The following is a 21,078-nucleotide window of genomic DNA, read 5'->3' as shown; positions in this document are numbered from 1 at the left end:
AACGATCGTAATACTCGTTTGGAACTCAATGTCTATGACGCCGGCAAACCGCTTCAATCAGAGAGAAAAAAACTGCAGTTTCTAAGCGGGGAGAGTTCTGCTAGGTTTGATTACTGCACGATCAGTGAATTGACACATCCGTATAGTTCGAAACTCTGACCGAATGGAAGTTTTTCAGAGTTTCCTCACTCAAGTTTACACCGTAAACGTCTACGGTCATTAGCGCCGTGTTCTCTCGTATCCAGCCGTTTGGCAGATGAGAGAGGAGCAACTTTCAAGATCTTGTCTTGCTCCGCCCCGCCCCAGGCTCGCAATGTCGCTTATTAGCGATTCCGATATCTCTTTGAAAAACTGCTTGCATTTGACGACCGAAATTCATCATCTCCCTCCGTACGGGATTTGAAATCTTTTGTGAAAAACAACTCGCACAAAACTGATCTGTGACACGAAAAGGAAGAAGATTCAGCGCTAGCGCCGTTAAACGTATATACAGACGAGACAAAGTATGCAAGCTGCATCATATTCACTTATTACATCAAGTATATGCCGTATGCAGCACATAGCATACACAAACCGGCGCGTAGGATCGAGGAGGTAAATCAGCCTAGTCACCTAACGATCAGCCGCAGCCTGACTAATGACGCGAGTCAGCTGATGCGGACGGACGGTCCGATCTGGTAGCTCAAAGCAAAGTGCTTCTCCGGCATCCAACAGCCGCTGGCTGGATCGCGCTCTCGTTTTTTACGTCTTCCCTCGCTCTCTTTCTCCTCTTCTCCTTAGTCTGCTGCGGACGGCAGTGATGATCTATGAAGCATTCTCCGAAATGGCAAAAATAAATTGCGACCATGAGTCGAGTCCGCAGGGACTGGTTTGAAACAAGTATTTTGGAACGACGGAGCAGCCTCTATGAGATCAAAGACAAGCTCTCGTGGTTTTCAACTATTTCGCCGCCCGCTCACATACGTGTAACGTCGTCTTTGCCAAGCAGCAGAAACGGTCAAAAAATTTATTAAAAATAACAAAATAAAGAATATGGAATGGAAATTAAAACGTATCTCTGCACTGAACCGTTGAAAAAACGTAGGTAGTCGGTAGACCTCGTCTATCGTTCGCGTCAATTTTACTTCTTAACCCCTCGCGAGTTTTCGAAATTGGGTACATCTTGTACGACACGTATTATATCAACATTATTAGCGTATCGACTCCGCGTAGCTGGGTTTTTTAACTATGCAGTTTACAAGTAAGCAGAAACTACGGTGAGATTATTATTCCCGCAGAATTGTAGAATAAGGAAAAATCCTTGTCCGCGGTTCTTTGGTTTATAACAAGTGCGTTACGTAATGCGAAGTAATCCGCGTATATTTACCGCTACAGTTGCAGGAAGGAAAAGAGGAAAATTGTTAAACCGAGACAGCTGCAAATGTCAATTGAACCAGGATAAATTTGCCGAAAGATGTGGACGGATGTAGGTATAATAGGGTCACCCGTCCGAGCTTCAATGCGAATAGACTTTGTCGGACATATTATGTACGTAGGTACACGCGATATAAAGTTAATTTCCTGCCTGAATGTTATACCCGGGTCAAAAGTATAACCGGGGAGGCTTATCTTGGTGCCAGATGCGTTCTCGCGCGCAACTTTGTACAAGTGTATACGTATGTACGTAAGAAACAACGGCGGCAGCGCGGCGGCGACGACAAACGCTTCCTACGACCGCACAACTTTAATACGGGTAGAGCAGCCAGCAGATGCAGGGCCTGCGAGACGGAACGTTGGCCTCCGGCCATTCGAGTAACCCGAAACAACGCTCGTGGTTGAATGACAAATTGACAATCCTACAGTACCTACTAGTATGTACACGTTACTCGGTTCTGCCGTCCAACTCAGATGACGGGAGATGTTTGTACGAGATTGCACCAATTCATTACGGGGAAAAAATATAAATACACCTGTGTGGTCACCGGGGCTTGCACACTGCAGGTGTAAAATTTCGACAAGTATATAACAGTCCTCCGCTTCGCATAGCTCCGTTTTTTCCCCCATTCCCTTTCACGTCCCCTAAGGCCCAGGGTATACACCAGCGCTAATAACTTGTTGTTTGTTCGGTAGATTACTTGGCCTCGCCAGGGTACTCAATTCCTTCTATACTTTTATTTCCCTGGATATAGTCCAGGGTCACATCATCCCCGCGTTACCATTCCTCTGCTCATTTCCCTTTTTCTCTCACGCTCGCACCGACACGGACACGTTGAGCTCGTCGCTCTCACATACGTCTCCCCCTGCCACGGATGCCTACATACTCGAACGGATATACACGTGCAAAGCGTCGCACGCGTTTAAATTAACCCACACGTAGATGAGTCTGAATAGCTTAACGAATCGCAACCCTTAGACGGTGTTTGAAGATCCGGCGGACAGAGCTGCGGCACTCTTGCGTTTCCCTCAAAATAAACCGCGATGTGTGTATACATACGAGTATACATAAACCGCACTCCCACGTTTAGGCTGTATGGGTAAAAGCCCACTGACGGTTTGTACGAATAGATATGTGTGTGTACCTATACGTGGAAGTGGAACAAAGTAGGGAGAGAAAGAGCCGCGGTTGATCGCACGCCAGGCACGTAAGCTTACATAAATTTCGTAATTTGTTATTTCCTTATTTCGTTATCATCAATTTCTCGGCGCAGGTGTATTTCTTTTTGTACGCCAAAATACTTTACCGACTTCTATCCGTGTAACGTATCTGTACACCAACTGCGGATCAACGATTTAACCAATACGTTACACAAAACTGAGAAAAGAGAAGAAAAAAAACCGATGTCTGCGAGATTTGTATTATCGAAGGAGCCCGTCTATTACCCGTATACCTAGCCGCCGCTGTTACACCTGATACGGCCAAAGACTGAGACATTTCCGTATTACGCATGATTTCAGAACTCCTCGCGGTGCCGGGCAGCGCGGTCTCGCTCCTGGAGATGAAAGCTCGGCAGCAGCAGCATCATCAGCAGCACCAGTCGGGGGTCCTGGGTCATCACCGACAGCCCGCGGTGGGAATAGCGGCTGTATCCTGCAGAGGCTGTCGTCCCCAGCCCCATCCATACGCGCGGCTGCAGCCCTGGGCAGTTGCGGCCCAGCCGACCCCGCAACAGGCGCCCGCAGCGCCGACCCGGACGCGAGCTCGGGAGCCCGCGGGTCCACCGGAGCACGCAAACGGGGCGAATACCAACGGGACGACGTCGAGGCGGTGGAGCGGGAGCGCGGCGAGCAAACGGAGACAATCCGGGCAGCAGCATCCCCTCGTCGCGGCCGCGTCCTCCGCGCAAAACCCCGTCCTTCATTCTCTCGCCGCAGCCGCTGCCGCCGCCGCCGCGGCCTCTTCCTCCTCCGCCTCCTCCACCTCTTCGTCCTCCGGAACATCGTTGCAACAAAACTCATTACCCACTGCAGGAAATTCCGCGGTAGGAATACTCCAGAATCATCAAATCGGCAATTCGTACACGGCGTATGATTCTTCGTCGACTAATCGCTCGAATCAAAAGAACCAGCTCTCACACGGACGACAGCAGCAGCAGCAGCAGCAGCAGCAGCAGCAGCAACCAACTGCGGCATCTGCACAGATGGGATATACATCCGGTGGTATATCTGGCCTACAGAAAACTCATCATCAAGGAATAACGCTCTGCGCCGCAACGCCCCGCTGTCACCAGAGTACCCTGAGTCATTCAACGGTATCTCAAAAACAGACTCAACATCATCAGCACCATCATCATCATCATCATCATCATCATCAACAACAACAACAACAACAACAACAACAGCAACAACAGCAGCAGCAGCAGCAAACAAACGCAATACAAAACTCAGGAAGTTTGAATCAAATCTCTCATAGCCTGTCACAGTTGTCGCATTCCCAACAGCAACACCAACAACAACAACAACAACAACAACAGCAACAACAACAACAGCAGCAGCAGCAGCAGCAACAACAACAACAGCAGCAGCAGCAACAACAACAACAGCAGCAGCAACAGCAACATTACCAAAGCATGTCAGTGTCAAACACGGAGAACTGGTTACTCGGCAATTACTTAGCAGCCCCTAGTAGCAACGTCACGTGTACGGAATGGTGTCAAGGTGGCAAAGGGTGCGCCTGTGTATCCTGTACGTCGCGAAGAACCTATTCCCAGAATCAGAGCCAAGGAGGTGGAAGCTGGTACTACCCACAGCACGAAACGACGATAAGCTCGTCGAGCCAGCTGCACAGACTTTTTCAGAACGTGTAGCATATGGTCTGTTAAATCATTCATCACCCCCAACGACATGCATTGCCAGCTCCTTGTATCGACACACTTTCAATTATTTTTACTATTTATAACAGCATTATCATTATTATCATTAGTACTATTATCATCGTTATTATCATTCTTGTTATTGTTAGTCAACGACCGAGGCTACAGAATCTTTTTTCCCGACCGCAAAAATCTTCTTCTTCGTTTTCTTTAACTTCGATCCCTCCGGAGACGAAACTATGCCCGCGTGAGAGCCGACGACTCGCTAGGCTTCTTCTTTCTCCCCGACGAAGCCACAGGCTAAGTAAACGATATCTTTACCTGCCTTTTCGTGCATGCAATGCTTGTGTCAACGTACGTTGGACGTCCGTGTTATACGTGTGATGCATCATATTTGTTACAAGGAGAACAAAAAACAAAACAAAACGAAACGAGAAGGAGAAGGTGGTGATGGTGGCGGTGGTGGTGGTATTCGACTTCTTACGATCGGATCGACGACTCGCCGGCCGCCGCGAATAAATCTCGGAGCGTAGGTATTGTTCTCGAATCAATGTTTAATCGGACCGCGATTCGTTCGCTTCTATTTGACTCGGATGGCCCCACGCGGACATACATACATACAGGCAACTCTCGATCCTCGCCCCAATGTATTATTCAATGTTTCTCTATCGTTAACGCAAGCTAGATCGCCAACCCAACCAGTATTAGCTAGAATAACACTAATCTATATAACCGGTACGTGTACAATGCACGTGCGTGTATATATATGGTATATGTATGTATCGCAAGATTCCTATTTACCTGTCCCTATAAGTATCCTCAACGCGTACAAGATAAACGAAAGATATAAGATATGAGTATATAATTATTATCAGACTATTACTCCACATTTCTCTTCGCGAATGATCAAACTATTCGTATCTGATTATATTTTATAGGAACGTTTGTAACGTATAGGTATATCAATATTACGTATCACAGGTTGCACCCGTCGAGAGCGAAAAAATCATATTCTACGTACCTTTATTATGTGTAGTTTAATCAGCATACCTATACCACTGTGTGAATTGCGTACATACCCGCCTAAGTCATATGCCAAACATTGTATTCGTAAAAAACGCATTTACTTACACACGCATTGCGTACCCGCGATGTAGGTACATATGTATCGCATACCGATGTGTGCATGAAGAATAAAACATATACTCACAACTGTACCGTAGGAATAGCTACGAGCCGGAGCTATCGGCAGAGAATCCAGCTAAACGTACCACCGGAAGCTTGAAACTGCTCGCACACTTGACAAACTCTCGTAGGTACCTGTCGGCAATTAAGCAAGAATCTCGACGAAAGTGAATGGCAAACTTCACTTCATTTTTCATCATAAGAGTTACAACAACTCGAATCCCGTTGCCCATCGTCCTCGTTACAGAGGGCGATTCGAAATCTCGAACAAAAATAGAACAATCGATAATGGTGGTGTATATCAGCTCGTGGCTGCATACAAAGAGATTCGTCAAGGTAGGTGTGTGTACACGCACATATATACACACATATATATATATATATATATATATATATATCACATATGCATGTACACTAGACATCTCTTACACGTACACGTACGTATACGTATATACGTCAACGACGGATATCGTCGTTTGAAATGCCAACACTGGCTGCCTGCCGCTCCTCCTTGGCTCCTCGCATTTTTACACGGTACCTACGCGCCATTCAAAGAGAGTGACTTTGATGGATGCCCCAGCTTTAGCTGATTCTCAGACATTAGCTCGCCAGCTCTGATGCCGATCCACAACCGAACGTATATTGTATAAAGGGGATAACGCCGCTGCCGTTTCGCGAGGGTACAGCAGCGGTATAATGGAGTAATCAAAGAATTAGACGTTACAACAATTCGTTATTACGTAAAACTTGCACGTGCGAGAGTCGATACGATCGATACGAATTGCTGATTCGTCACACACTTGTGCAACCGTACATTCCTGTATTCGACTCTATAACGCGAATACCTGTAAATACCGCATAGGCATAAGAATAGGGTAGCCATATTTATAGGTACATATAGATATTATAGGGATATATGTGTGTAAATATGCATACGCGACTGAGGAAAGATAATATATATATAGTTCCTGTCTATACTGTAGGAGTGCAGGGATTCCAGGAGTGCAGATCCCGGTTTACGAACTGGAGGAGGAAATTAAACATCTGCCGATTATCCTCTTATTATTATACATATACGTACGCCGATATCGGATAGAATACAGTTTTCCAACTGCGCGGCATAAGTTAAAACGGCACTGTCAATTCGGTATATAATACGTATATAACGAGGATAACGTAGGATGTAGTTTTGTCAAATCTCGAGAAAAAACTTGCAAAGGCTAACGATAAGATGTACATTATATTACTGAGGTATGACATGTAGATACCGCGATGCAAATACATGCATGTACATACGTATGATAGTCAAACAAATAATGCATAATAATTCAAAAAGTGAGAAATACAAACAAAAACCAACACACACGTGTATATATATACACAGCTATAATATGAGCGATGTTTTTGCGATCGATTATTTAAGAGAATTATTAATAATGGTATAAATAAGTAAATATTAAAATAAAGAATTTATAAACGAAATACGCTTCATATACCATATACGATAAAACTGACGATTAAAAGAATTCAAAAGGAGAACAAGAAGGAAAGAAGGGGATAATCCCCTGCAAAAATTGAACAAATCAACTATCACTGTGTATATACTAGATATGTATATCCATACTTGTAATTATATGTATAATGAAATTGTAAACATCTTTCTTAGTCTCGCGCGTTAATAACCGTGAAACATATAGTTGTACCCTGAGGGAGGGGTGCTGCATCTAACAATAAGCAGATAAACCGCGAACAGACAGGGCGACGATGATTAGGAAGCTGCGTCGTGCAAACCTCGATTTTTCCCTCACTACACGCTCTCTTCATCTTATTCTCCTACACACGCGTGCACGCAGATGCTGGTACGAATGCATCTATACTGCATGCAGAATGCACCAACCACACCTACCTAAATTATTGGTGTGTTTGGATACTTGTGTGTACAACAAATTTTATAACGCGGCGTTGCATTTTAACGCAGCGTGGCCGCGAATGCAGGCTGTGTATCCTATCGTATTACCTATACGTATAGAATATGCGGTAATGACGTACGGTACCGACATACGAGAGATCGTAGGGAAAGATAGAGGTAGCGAGAATGAGTGGGATGTTAATGAAAGGTTTTAAAAAGACGAGGGACAGGTATGGCTCCAGGCAGCGAAAAGCTTATCTTGAAAGCGAATGGGATTCTCTATACTGTGTGTGTGTATATAACCTACCTACGTGTGAATGCTCGCGTGACTCTCTTTAGTTCCATAACCCCCCCTTCAAGTTTCACGTATCACGTTTCACCGGCCGTGTATTTCGTCTTTCGTCTTTCGTCTTTCCTGTTTCGCGTTTCGTTTCGTTGCAAGATAAGCCCGTCCTATATGTAGGTATTGGCCGGCTGCTGATTCTCTCATTTATTCCCATAATACCACCTATACCTACACCCATATACGACACACGCGCAAAGACACGCCGTGCTACTCATTGTATACCATATCCTACACCACACGATTGCGCAACCTCAAATCGAGTGTAATCCTACTCTACTAGCCTTTGAACCACGTCACATACACGCATGTAACATAAATAGTAGGTAAATCTACATACTATCATTCTCTTGGATGAAAATCTATAGTATATAACTCATATGCATATACCGTACAGAAATACCTATATATCCGTGTAACATGTTTGTTGTTTTTAATAAGCAGATTATTATGAATCGCCAGCTGCGACTAAAGGAACGAAACGAAAGGAAGCATCGAAAAAATATTATAATACTTCACGCTCGACGGCGAGAGAAAAGAAACGGCGAAGAATTACAGAATAAGAGCTGAAAACAAAGAGTAATTGCAGATGATGTATGTAAAAAGACTAAAAATTACGAGACCCATTGAAGGAAAATAAAAAGTGAAGAAAAAGGAGAGTCAAAATGAAAAAGAAATCGTATTATAAACCGAGTGAATTCAGTAACTATATATAATGAAAAGAAGTTAGGCTGACAAACCTTTATATTCTAATGACAAAAGCTTTAAAAAAAACCCTATTTAGCGTGAGTGCGAGTGATTTTGTTCGTCTGCGTTCCAATCGACTGGAAATTAGAAAAATATGCATAATAATAATAACTATTATTATTAATATATAATACCTATACATTTAATAAAACTATCACGGTAATACTATATCGAATAAAAAAATTAGAAAAAAAAGAAAAATAAAACATTGTAAGGATAGTTTCGTTGCAAAATAATATATATAATATATCCACACACATATATATATATATATATATATATATATATATACACGTATATATATATTTTTGAATTAATCCTTTAATTTCCCATCGAGGCTAATGAATAATAATTGATAATAATTGATAAAACGGTCTTTTTGCCAGTCAACTTTTTGTACCAGGCTCGAGTCACAACACACACATACACACATACAATCGATAAACTCGAAGCTCGTGTGTTGCCTCTTGATATTTTTACAAGGCTACTATGTACATAAATTGCTGATTGGCAATCCTCGACGTGTAGACCGTACAATACACGTGTAGAACGTATACCTGAAGGTGTACATGTGTATAGTAATACGAGCGAACATACGGACACGACACACAACGAGCGTTGTTCATCGTACGTATATCTATGCAGTCCGTCAAATGTGCAACTATTATAACCGCGTATGCACTGGCAAGATGTGTAGACGACAAAAAGCCAATTGGAACACAGAGCGCCGAGTCAGAACCCTGCCACCCGCCCTGCCAACCTAGTAAACGTATAGTAATACGATATTATTAATAGGTATAGCCTGTAATAGACACTTCTATCATGCATGTACGCGTCGCTATAGATACGTATTATATATAGGTACTATTATAAATCCCAGATATACATATATATATATATATGCATACATACATATAGCTAGGTGAACGAAAACACTACTACATACATTACCCTATGTAACTAACTACAATTGTAAAATAATACCGAGATAGGGTATTATGCGTCGATGTTTATTTAATGCCAAAAACAAAAAGACAAAAAAAAAAAAAGAAAAGAAAAATGAAATATACTATTTACAAAAATAAACTAACGGAGATCAAGAAAAATATCTAAAACTGCGCGGTAAGATTTTCGGTTGGTTAAATTATTGTCATCATCGTCATCATCTATATTATTATTATTATTTTCATCGTTATTATCATTATAACTATTATTATTATCACTTCCATTGTTGTTGTTGTTGTTGTTGTATGAAGAGATAATGTCACTGTATGATAATTCTTTGTATATCATGTAATATCATCACACCGTACGTCGTATAAGAAATATCTATCACGTATAGGTATATAATTAGTTAACTATTATATATTGTATTGTTACAAATTAGATCGTTACTGTATCTATATTATTGTTTAGTTGCGCGGTATACAATGGAAGGAATTTCGACGTTATATGTTTATAATATACCAACTATTATTATACATATTATTACACATAATTGTGACACGGTATATTATACAAAGATATGAATTGTCCGGTGAGAAGCGAAGAGGTAGGAAGAAAAAAAAATTGAAGCAAAAAAGAGATATCCAATATTATCACCACCGTTATACAAGCGTAATCATAATTACCATAGACTGGCCTAACGAATCGGGCAAAAAGTAAAGATTCCATAAAATGACACAAATCGTTGGTGGTCGTCTACATTTATTTAAAATCCACCCACTATTCTTTCCCAAACCAATCCCTCTCCGTTACAGCGACATAATATTCTATACATCCTGCACGTATTGATATACTACTCGCATTTTACAACGCATGAGAAAAAAGAGAAGAATGTTATACGCAACATGTACGACGATTTTGCAGCAAGTCTGAGATATTCCAAATTTCTTTTTTTTTCCGAAAGAGCGTTCGACGATTTTATGCTGGAGCTACATAAGCGGGGCCTTGGTCATTAAAATCAATGAATGATTACTCAAATACGAGTCAACGCCAAATACCCGATCTGTCAAACAAGGGTGAGGGAAAAACGGCAGAGAGTGCTGAGGTACCTTCTGCACAGGTACGTATATATTTTATGTGTATATACACATCCATACATACATGCATACCGTGCATACCACGCACACGAGGGAATCGAGAGTGTGGGCACAACGATCAGTCACAAACGATGGTCGTCGATGGCCGACAAGTGATTTCTCCCCTAAGGCACATACCTACCTATATTATAGTAGGATATTACACACCCATATAAACGCATGTGTATGCCTTTGTACATGTAGACATACATATATCCTTAAAACTCCCGAAAGTGCTCTTAATCCGAGGTTACGTGGGCGGAGGTTAAGGTATCGATTGAAGAAGGTAGTTGGCGTCTCGTCAGGCGGTCGGGCGAACCTGAAGGATCGGTTGAAGTGAACAGAAGCACGAAGCGGGCCCCAAGTGAGGCAAGGACCAGTCGAGATGAAAATAGGAACTTTTCCTCTATCGTCGATGCAGAAGGGGGGGGGGGGGTACTCTTCCGTCGTAGCAAATTACATACTTATTGGCAGCGTGGCTCTTCATTTACGCTACCAGGTGGGAAAAGCAAGACTTGTACGATGTCGTTATTACATTATTTGGCTTCAACTTTTGCCACAACCTCTCCGCTGTGTGCACAGTGTGTACGGCGGCAGCTGAAACTTCTTAATAAACGAAAATTTCCAGAGGTTCAATGCATGGTTGCTGATGTCAGCTGGATAAAAAAACACGGTCGAGAGGATGACGTAGGCTGGATCGTGCATTCGCCGCTGAAGCAGTCGGAAAGATCGGGGTTTAGAGAGGGTGGCAAGAGAACGCAGGTATAGTAATAAAATGCGGCGCGTATAACCGAGGCACAGAAATTAGAAACCTTTAATCCATACTAATGCCCGACCTCTCTTAACTCGATGAAATATGACCACGTGCGAATATCTCCCGGCATTTTAGGGATCTACGGAAATGACTGCGTAAGTAAAAGATGAGTATAGGAAAAATGGGGAGCGAGCCACGACGAGTCGCACCATAAGTAGTTTCGTCGTGATAGCCACGCGGCTAAATAGAATTTTTCAATGCGGTAACAGGTGCGTACAAGAGTGGATTTCGCAACTCTCTCAGAAATGGAATGACCAAAACGTTTATCGAAATTGTAGCACGCTACGGGATTGATGCGGTTTCCTTTCTGTTTCATTTCCTCACAACATCGTACATATACGTATAAACTTTATACCGCTATACCTGCAATACCTGCAGCAATGTAACGCACAGTACGGGTAGCAATTCGTACGCGAAAGAGGATTAATATTGCGACCAACGCTTCCGAGGACCCCCTCCCGACTTTTTCCTCGAGCTGCCGTTTGTATCGAATAGAGAATAAAAGGCGGGGGGAAGCGCATCAGCCGGTCCTCCGACCCGGAGAGAGCCAAGTGGTTCCCAGACGGCGTCTCTAATAGGGTTTGCGTGTTTCCTCGGCGCACCGTGTCACCCAACACCCACCACCCTGTCGCTACAGACAAGAAAGCAGGCAGACAGGAAGGACCGCCTGCACCGCGACGACGAGGACCAGCATCCACGAGGACTTTCTTAAGCTTCGTGCACACCGCGGCAGCGTCGCGAAGTCTCGAGTAGGGAAACTAACTACCGGAGCTCGAGAATTCTGCGAGCAGCAATTACCGACATCAAGGCTTCGGAGGAAGACGTTAAATGGGCCGGACCGCGACTGTTTCCAGGGCGAAATTTTCACGAACAACGCTCCAGCGTCGCCGTGAATTGGACACTTTTCGAGATCGTACGCTTAAGCGGGACACTCGGTATAACAGACGAAAAGTGGGTAAACTACGCGAGGTATTTTTACGAGACGTATATTCAGCTGGCATCGTACTACTGGCTCGGGCTAACAATCCTTCTCGCAAGGAATGGTCGATGCACAAAAAGCCGAATGGTGCCGGGTATAACGTTCGTCACATTCCGTCTTTATTGAGATAGAAGCTTGATGGCAACCCTTTTGGAACGTTGCCGCGCTCCTTGTGTGTATAGGTATTTATTGTATATAAGTAGGTACGGATGGAATGGAAACTACCAAACCGCCGCGTCTTCAAGTAAGCGGCCGACTTCGTCAACTGAAAGTTAACTGTGAGTAGGTGGTATGAGATATGACGCGTACAGGCACCGTTGCGAGTATAGCTTATAATATACCCACAAGAAACGAATGAATCGAAAAAGCAAATTTTATTCCCATTCATTCTGTCGTCCGTACCTCAACGTTTGTGTCGTCGCTTTCAAAATAAAGGTTGAAATATGGCGAGCGGAAGTTCAGGTCAGTCAGACTAACGATAAGTCGGACCTGATCACCGTCGGATGAATGATATTCGAAAAAAACTGCCAATCCAACCGTGGATATCGAGGCGCATTTCGAATAAGATATCACTGCGAGACCGGCAGGAAACTGGACTCGCTGACGATACTCTCTCTCTCACTCTACGGTAAATACGACGGTATTACCCAAGGTGCGGGATCACCTCGTTGCACGACAAGTACCTACCCGTATGTCCGTATCGACGCATTCAGCCCATACACATCACCTTACAGTCCCCGAGGTATCTGCAAGGTTGCGCACATTCACGATCAGTCTCTCCTAATTATTTCCATTCCAATCAAGCTTCGCGGCGACTTCCCCTGTATACACGGTATATCAATTTGCTCCAACTTATATTATCCTCTCGTCCTTCACCACCGCGGTTTACCGCCAACGTCACCCGGCAAATCCATTTACGAACACAAACAAAAGGAGGTATAGTCTATTGGCGGATCGGGCCTTCGCAAGCTCGATGCTTGAAAGATCACGAAATCAAACGTGGGATTTGAGACAATCCCAGCTAAACCGGAAAACAGATAACACGCGCATCCGACTTCCTGCCAATTCGAGAAACCTGAATCTTCCATTGTTCCGCTCGTTTCGTTACCGGTATATTATCAGATGCTACAACATGCACGTATGTAGGTACAGGCTTACATAAGCCTCTACCTATACGCGGGGTGTGGCTAGGTAGGTACGTGCGCTCGTCGCGAAACTGGGTAACTCGAACCCCGCGTTTATCGCGAGATATTTCGTTACAGCATCGCAACAGCTCGTCATCGCGCGCCTGTAAGGAGAGATTTCAAGCAAACGGGTGGCAGACTCCGATATCACAAGCAGGTTCTCGAACGAGGGAAGAACGAGCAATAGGGTGCGTTTCGGATATCTGCCCATACACGTGTAGCCGCTGCACTCGGCCTCCGATTGAGCCATTTGAAATCCTTCTGACCTTCTTTTGCGGACGATTACACCGCATACGTGTGTGCGTGTGTATTACCCGTAGGGATATACACGTGTCACATTACACATATCCTACGCATACTGGCGGATCCGAGTTGAAAACATATTTCGCAAAACGTTAGAGTGGAAAACGGAGAGAGGGGGAGGAGAAAAGGCGCTCACGGATATCCACCGCCATCTGCTCGTTATCTTGGAGGTCGACTTTGGTCATCGTTATCTTTGATCGACGTGAACGACGCGAGAGCGGCTGTGTTCGTGCCAAGCTCTAACGACGGGCAGAGATTTTTACACAATAATATCGTATACCTATAGAGTGTTGGTTTTTAAACCAGATGAGCAACAGCAGCAGCAGGCAGTCGTCGGAAATGTCACACTACGGATATTAATAGTGTTCCTAAGATAATTTCTATTCGAACCAACCATACAGGAACATAGTACAGACGAGATATAAAATTCGACTTTCCTCGCCGCCGCGTCGCCTACGATTCATATCCTCTTCTACAAGATCTTCACACGCCTATATCATTTACGTTCCTAGATATCACGCCTTGTATTATTTCTGCATGCGCGCCAAGAATTACTCTGCAATTTCGTCGCCGATATAGCTTATAGGCATTCGCGTTTAGCAGAACGACGTCTATAAATTTCTATGTACGAGTACAATGTATGCAGCCAACAGCCCTCTGCGGCCCACGTGCGGTGCCCGCCGTCACGCACACTTGCAGACGAACGACGACGTCGTACCTACCTGTAATGTATTTACATACATACATAAACGTAGACGTACATCGTGCGATGGCCAACACGTCGGGCTTCCTAATTCAAATCGATGATCGAGGTTCCGCGATATGCGAGTACACATATGGATATTCCGCGATGTATTATACCAACCAACTACCTATAATGTATATATCCTACCATCGGGGATTCGGTCTAAACACCATTGTGCTCCTACTGCTGCTTTATAGCCTCTTATTATGCGCACGTCACTCAAATATACGCAGCGAGGTGATGCCGCAGATCTCACGGCGCGGTTGGGACTTTGCCCGGATAAAAATACATCCCGCACGTATGCATACCGATATCTATACGTTCATGCATGTACCTACGTACCTAGCTATCACCGTAATTTACGCTTCATTCCCGTTGAGGTTATTTGAAATTCCGTTTGCACATATAGATATTCCTCTCCATTGTCAACTGCGCGAGGAGGAAAAGTTCGAGAGAGGGACTACGTGGCCACTGACAATTTGGCGCGGAAGATGAGGAAAATTATTCAAATCACAAGCAGGTTCGAATTTTCAAAGAAATTTCCTTCTTTCTTCGCCGCTTCAAGTTTCATCTCTCGTGCAAGGTGAACCAGTATATAAAATAGCCGCGAGCGTGGTTATCAGTCTGTCGAAATTATTACAGGTATACGTAAAAAAAAATAAAAATCATCCCTGTCACGCGAAGGCAAATTATACTTTCAATGCATAAAAAGTTTCCGTTCCGAAAGAAATTTATCATTTAATACAGCATTAGAATGATGTCTGCAGTTCGAGACGTACGGATATTCGGATAGAGGAGTGAAGCGAACTGTTGTGGACTGAAACGCGACGCTGCCGCGGTGCATGGGTTGTGGAACGGCATTAGAGGACGTCGACGAGTAGCATCGCGCAGGTTAGAAGTCGGCCGGAACCCGCGTCAGACATTGTCGAGAACTGTTCGGAATCCCTTTGAAAGGAATCTCTTTCGCGAAGGGCCGGTGCTTACAACAGCAGGAGGGGCGCGCGTGGAATTCAGCTAGCCACGGAGCAACACCGCTGCTCGCGGAAGGGCTCCTCATTGTAGAAAGCAAGTTCTCCTCAGGGGCACACGATGTTTGCAAATTATGCAAGATCAAGACCGCTAGGAGAGCCTGGAAATGCAAAGTTCGAACCGGGGCGGTGAGGAGCGAGGGGCGGCCGCACACAAAGCGCGCTTCTACGTCCATGCAGTCAGTTTCTGCGAACGTTTCAACTTTGCCTAATTGTCCGAAAAGATAAAAACTACGGCGAAACGAATAAACTGTATACTATATAAAAATTGGACAACGTACCGCACAAGCCACGCTGCGCACACTCCGACAGCACAACAAACCCACCTAATATAATATAATGTGACGCACCTACGACTTACAATTAACCTTTTTCACAGCTCTCCCCGATACGGACCGCGTAACCTATGAACGTCTCTGCGGTCTTCCCGGTCTTCACCCGTTACCGTTTCTCGTTGTTGCCCTCTCGCGCTCTAATAATCGCAAAACACGTCAGAGCCGACGAGCTGTAAGAATAACGGACCATGTATACGATTCTTATTTCGCATGAAACATATCCTTTAGGATTTCTCTCGCGATTGATAACGTCACGTGTAATATCAGGGGTGACATAATGGACGATGCTTGTACAAGTGTAGATATTACATTTGTGTATTCAACACTTATAGCTAAGCGAACGCGTGGGCCAACGGAGTTTACAAGGGACATAGAAAATCCCTGCGGGTTGGCACACACGCGAGTATTATCCCGCCGAGAGGCCGCTGCAGGAAACCGCAAAAAGGTTTTACCCCGAACCGGTAGCTTCTTGCGGTTGCCACCGCCGTCAGGTCTATACCGGCGGCGAGTCCGTTTTCGAGCGAACCACTCAGCTGCGATTCCATCGAAGAGGATACGGAACAACGAAACGACTTGAAACCCGCAAAGCTTGCAGCAAAGTTGGCAAATTTCACAAGGTCGATTTTACGTGCAGAGAGTGCAGCTGGCGAATACACGACAAATACAAATGATAGCTGCACGAGTATAAATGTCAATCGATGAATGGCGGATGTGATAACGGCAACTAAACGTTTACAGCTGTGGTTCGGAGTGGAAAAAAAATTTTACAGCTAGGGTGCATACAGTGACAGTGTGCGGCGTGGAAGTGTAGCCGGCCCTTGAGGAAACAATGCCAGCTCGAGCCTTCGACCTAATTCAAAGCTTCCATGGATCTTCTCGCACGCCCCGGTTAGAGCCTAGGTGGTAATTGTTTGCTGGAACAATGGCCAGCCGGGCAGAGTACCTACCCCGCGTCTCCTTGGGAGTCGTCGCGACGTATAATCTACGCCAATTCGTTGCACGAAGACAATCCCTCAATTCGTTCCCTCTCAAACGACAAACGCCAAGAGCAAAATAAAATTTCCCACCCCCAAACCTGCGCGTTTTGTTAACTCAGCCAGCTTTAACGAGTAAGGAAACATCCCTTCGACGAATCTCTCTCGTAGAAGACCTACCACGTATCCCGCAATCAGCAGCAGCAGAGAATACAACAGGATTGATACCATCCACCGCTACCAAAGTCCGACGATAGCCGCAGCAGATATTTCCACGCATCCGCACGTGACTAGAAGAAGGAACGCGATCCGCGTAATTTACAGTGTAAGATCTGACTGTGCGTATTCGTGCGTAATGCCGGCTTTGCGCGATGAAGCATGAAACAGTAGATTATACAAAGAAACGGTCTTTCGCGGATGCAACTTATACACAAGTTACACAGAGTTTATTTGAACGATTCAATTCCACCCAATGCATGGCACTCTCCTCTCGAGGTCGGACCTAACTCTTTGTGTACTTGCGCGTATTTACGTATGTACTTAAGGAGCACAAATGCCGGTTCTCTGTTTATCTTTCGTGCAGAGTACGCGGCGCGGCGAGTCCTCAGTCCTCAGTCCCGCGACTCAAGGCGACGAAGAAGGTCAGAATACATGCACGGGCATAAAAGCGCGTGCGTGTGCGCCCACGTAGCTGTATGCATAGGTATAACTGCGCCGAGGATGGGTTCGCCTTTCAAAGACTGGGGCAGTGACTGCTCGAGGGTTTGTCTCCTCTCGCCTATTCTCGCCTACTACTCTCGCCTACTCTCGCCTACTCTAGCCCACTGCTCCCGACCCTTTGTGTCACTCGAGATCTACAGTGTCCTTCTTATTCTCCTTACCTCCCTGCCCTGCCAGCAGTTCCGCTTCGCATCGCCTCGCCTCTCTCTTATTCTCTTTCTTTCTCCCTTTCGATATTCCTACGGGAGCTATACTCATTGCAAGGATACGCCCGTGCCGAGACAATGCCGCCGCGTATCACTGTACGCCCACGGATCCTAGTAAACCTCGTTCAAAGGATACGTATACACACCTAGCCGGAGGATATTCGAAGTATAAAGCATTACCCGCGTATCCGATAATAGAGGACCAGTTAAACGTATATCCTCGTTCTCGAGCACGTGGGTACGTACGAATGCATGCATCGACGATGAAAGGTAAAAGTGAAACATGCGGACAGGTGTTGAAATAAATCTAATCTAGGCAAGAATTCCCCGGTAATACCCAACGCGAGCTTTACAGGTATATATATATATACTTCTCAGAGCCGCTCGTGCGGGAGTTGAACCGATGCGAGATGAACACAAAAAGAAGAAAAAGTAAAAGAAATCCTGTGGGACGATGAGCAACTAACGACACTTGTGTGTCACGTCGAGTGAGTGATTCGTCATTTTCAGAAATTAACGAGCAGCTTTTGAACTCGGTCGAGCGAGTCCGTCCACGATGACCAACCGGCCTGAATACACAGGCATATAAACACACACACCAGACAAGTTGTCATTGACCTCAGGCAATTAAAAATACGTAACAAGAGTAATGCGGGAAGTGCTAATAAGATATACATATTCATATTTTATCCTGATAAAAAAATGTTATCAATGTCATTAATTTCCCGGGCAGAATGTATAGTATGGTCTTCCTATATCCACACGTTTCTTTTTCTGGTCGTTCCTATGTATCTATCGAAAGGGTTCAAAATTTCAACAAATCGAACGACGTTAATTTCCTACTAATTACCATCGAACAAATAAAATAATGCAGTGGGTAATAATTTTACGATAAAAATAAAATAAATAAACGAACCTATGAGAATTATCTATCTATCTTTCTCTAGTGCCCCTCGTTAAATGCCATCTTACCAAATAACTCAAGACAGGGATTTGACTTTTTAGGCTGACGGATTGTAATTATCGGACTTTTATCAACACCTGCATGAAATAAGTCCTATTTTCACGCATGTTGGGTGAATGGGAAATTGTTCATTTCGAGCGTGGACGTCATTATCGCCCTCGCGAAGTAACGAGCAATAAATCAACACCGAATAATTTTGTTTATCAATCGTTGTTCTTACGATTAATTCGTATGAGTGAAATCAAAAATGAACCGTAATCATTTTATTTTAGCCCTACATGCACTTTTTGAAAAAAAAAAACACGGTGTTACACTCGACTCCGACTTCTGCACCACCGTATGACCCTAGGTAGAAATAGCCCGTTTGCCCGTCCCCAAATTGCACAATGTACGATTGAATGAACGCGCTGACTGCTGCATGTCGGTATTTCTCCATTGCAGTTTCAACTCTTGCTACCTCTTACTTGAAAAAGATCCTGTCTAATCAATGAGAGAGAAAGAAACGATCGACGTCTCTGGCTAACGGTTGTATCAGAGATCCGTTGAAAGTTTTCCGACAAACATTGGATGCATAAACAAAAGCAATAGGTCGCCGTGGGGGATAAAATGAAGTAATAACGACAACGCATCCCCGTCAGAGTGACCGCGGGGTGGGACGATATGAAAGCTCCTCCATCCATCAATCTACCGCAAAAAAATATAGTACAAAGATTCCTTCGCGGGCATGCGGGAAATGAAAAGCATTGCCTATCAAATTTAGTGTTCTTGAGAATTATCGGCGGGATTCTTCCTGTTTTTGCACTCGCTGACACTGCGATCTTCCCCAAAGATGCGGCAATTCGATAGAGCAAATATTTATACCGTTGATTGTATCGGATACAATACAGAAAGTTATCGACTATAAATAAGGAAATAGCCACGGTGCCAGCAAGTCGAGACACAAGGAATCGGGATAGACGCGTACCGGCGATGGGTTTGGACAACGGCTGAACCCACGCAATTATTTATCACCGAGGCCGCAACAGCCAGCTGAATGAAAAAGGACGAGAGTTTATTCTGAAATTAGGTAAAATGGAGTGTTGAGAACTAAATTGTGTAATTTTTAGAAGCAAATTGGACCAATCGCAGGGGCCAAATTGCGAGCTAGTTTGAACGAACCGGGGGTGACTCGAATCCGTCGTAGGATAAACGTTGGGGCCTCGACGCCGCGGCGTATTCGCACGATCATCCTTCCGAGGATAATTACTCGATCTATAAACCATTAGGCATATATCTACCCAGTGGGCAGCATCTTCGTCTGTGTGACGACGACGCCGAGGACCACCACTCGGTGAGTATATCGAAACCTGGGTAGAACACAGTCACAGGGGATGGATAATCAGTCGAGTGTAACAATCGATTTGGCCAATCAGGCGTGCTGCTTCGGACACTCGAAACTTGAAATTTACCGTCGATGTCAGGACCGATAAAACAACAACGGGGCAATGAAAAAAGCGAAGAAAATGGTTCACCTCGATACCAATCGAGCCACGCCAGCAACAGTTCGGACGAAGAACAACGACTCTTGTCTTGTCATTTCTAAACCTTCCCCCAAACTTTCATCCGCGTTTCGCGATACCTTTTACTACCCAATATTCTATTGCGATTGATAGGTTTGAACGGAGTTTGCGTAAGTCCGGAAGTGACTGCTAGATAAAAGATATATGTAAAGTCGGGAGAGCGTCTGAAATTTATCGAATCCGAATACTACGTACAAATTTACACTAGAGTGACTTGAAACGAGAATAGAGTAAAAGAAAAAGGAGCAGATGGATTTTACTCTGAATAATCGGTGAAAAACGAAGGGTGAGAGGGGCCACTAGGACCATAAATAAAAATTGAGAATTGAACGATCAAGCTGAAGGTACCACTGGCGTCGATTGTCTTCGAATCGCGAGAGGATCGCAAAGGGATCCGCGTTGCCTAATGTCCTCGTTTATTTGAAAGGTTTTACGGATGAATATCGATTCCGCCAGCTGCACTAACCACCCAGTGGCGTTGAGCGGCCGGAAAACGTGCCAAATGCACGTATCCGTAGTGGAGGGTACAAAGCTCGAGTGGTTTTAAAGTTTTCAACTTGGTGGAGGTGAAGAAAAAAACCGCCCGACAGCGAGAAATCGAAACTCTGCTGTCGTGGCGACAATGGACTTTTTTTCTAATCTTTCGTTGCCGAATAAAGACACATAGCGAGCGAGTAAATAGCATATAACGATGAAAGAAAGAACAGAGCAGA

At 44.5% G+C, this 21,078-nt stretch overlaps 1 protein-coding gene across 1 annotated transcript in view; it reads left to right on the top strand.

The window, feature by feature from the left end:
- Nucleotides 1–5,853, top strand: part of LOC124223386 (uncharacterized) — a 115,584-nt gene extending 109,731 nt beyond the window's left edge. The window contains exon 2 of the mRNA XM_046635278.2: nt 2,935–5,853. Within this exon, the coding sequence (XP_046491234.1) occupies nt 2,935–4,283 (1,349 nt within the window). The 3' untranslated portion in view covers nt 4,284–5,853. The remainder of the gene's footprint in view (nt 1–2,934) is intronic.
- Nucleotides 5,854–21,078: the final 15,225 nt, after the last annotated feature.

This window comes from Neodiprion pinetum, chromosome 7, assembly GCF_021155775.2.
Source record: "Neodiprion pinetum isolate iyNeoPine1 chromosome 7, iyNeoPine1.2, whole genome shotgun sequence".
NCBI lineage: Eukaryota > Metazoa > Arthropoda > Insecta > Hymenoptera > Diprionidae > Neodiprion > Neodiprion pinetum.
This window is presented reverse-complemented; position numbering and strand designations above follow the sequence as displayed.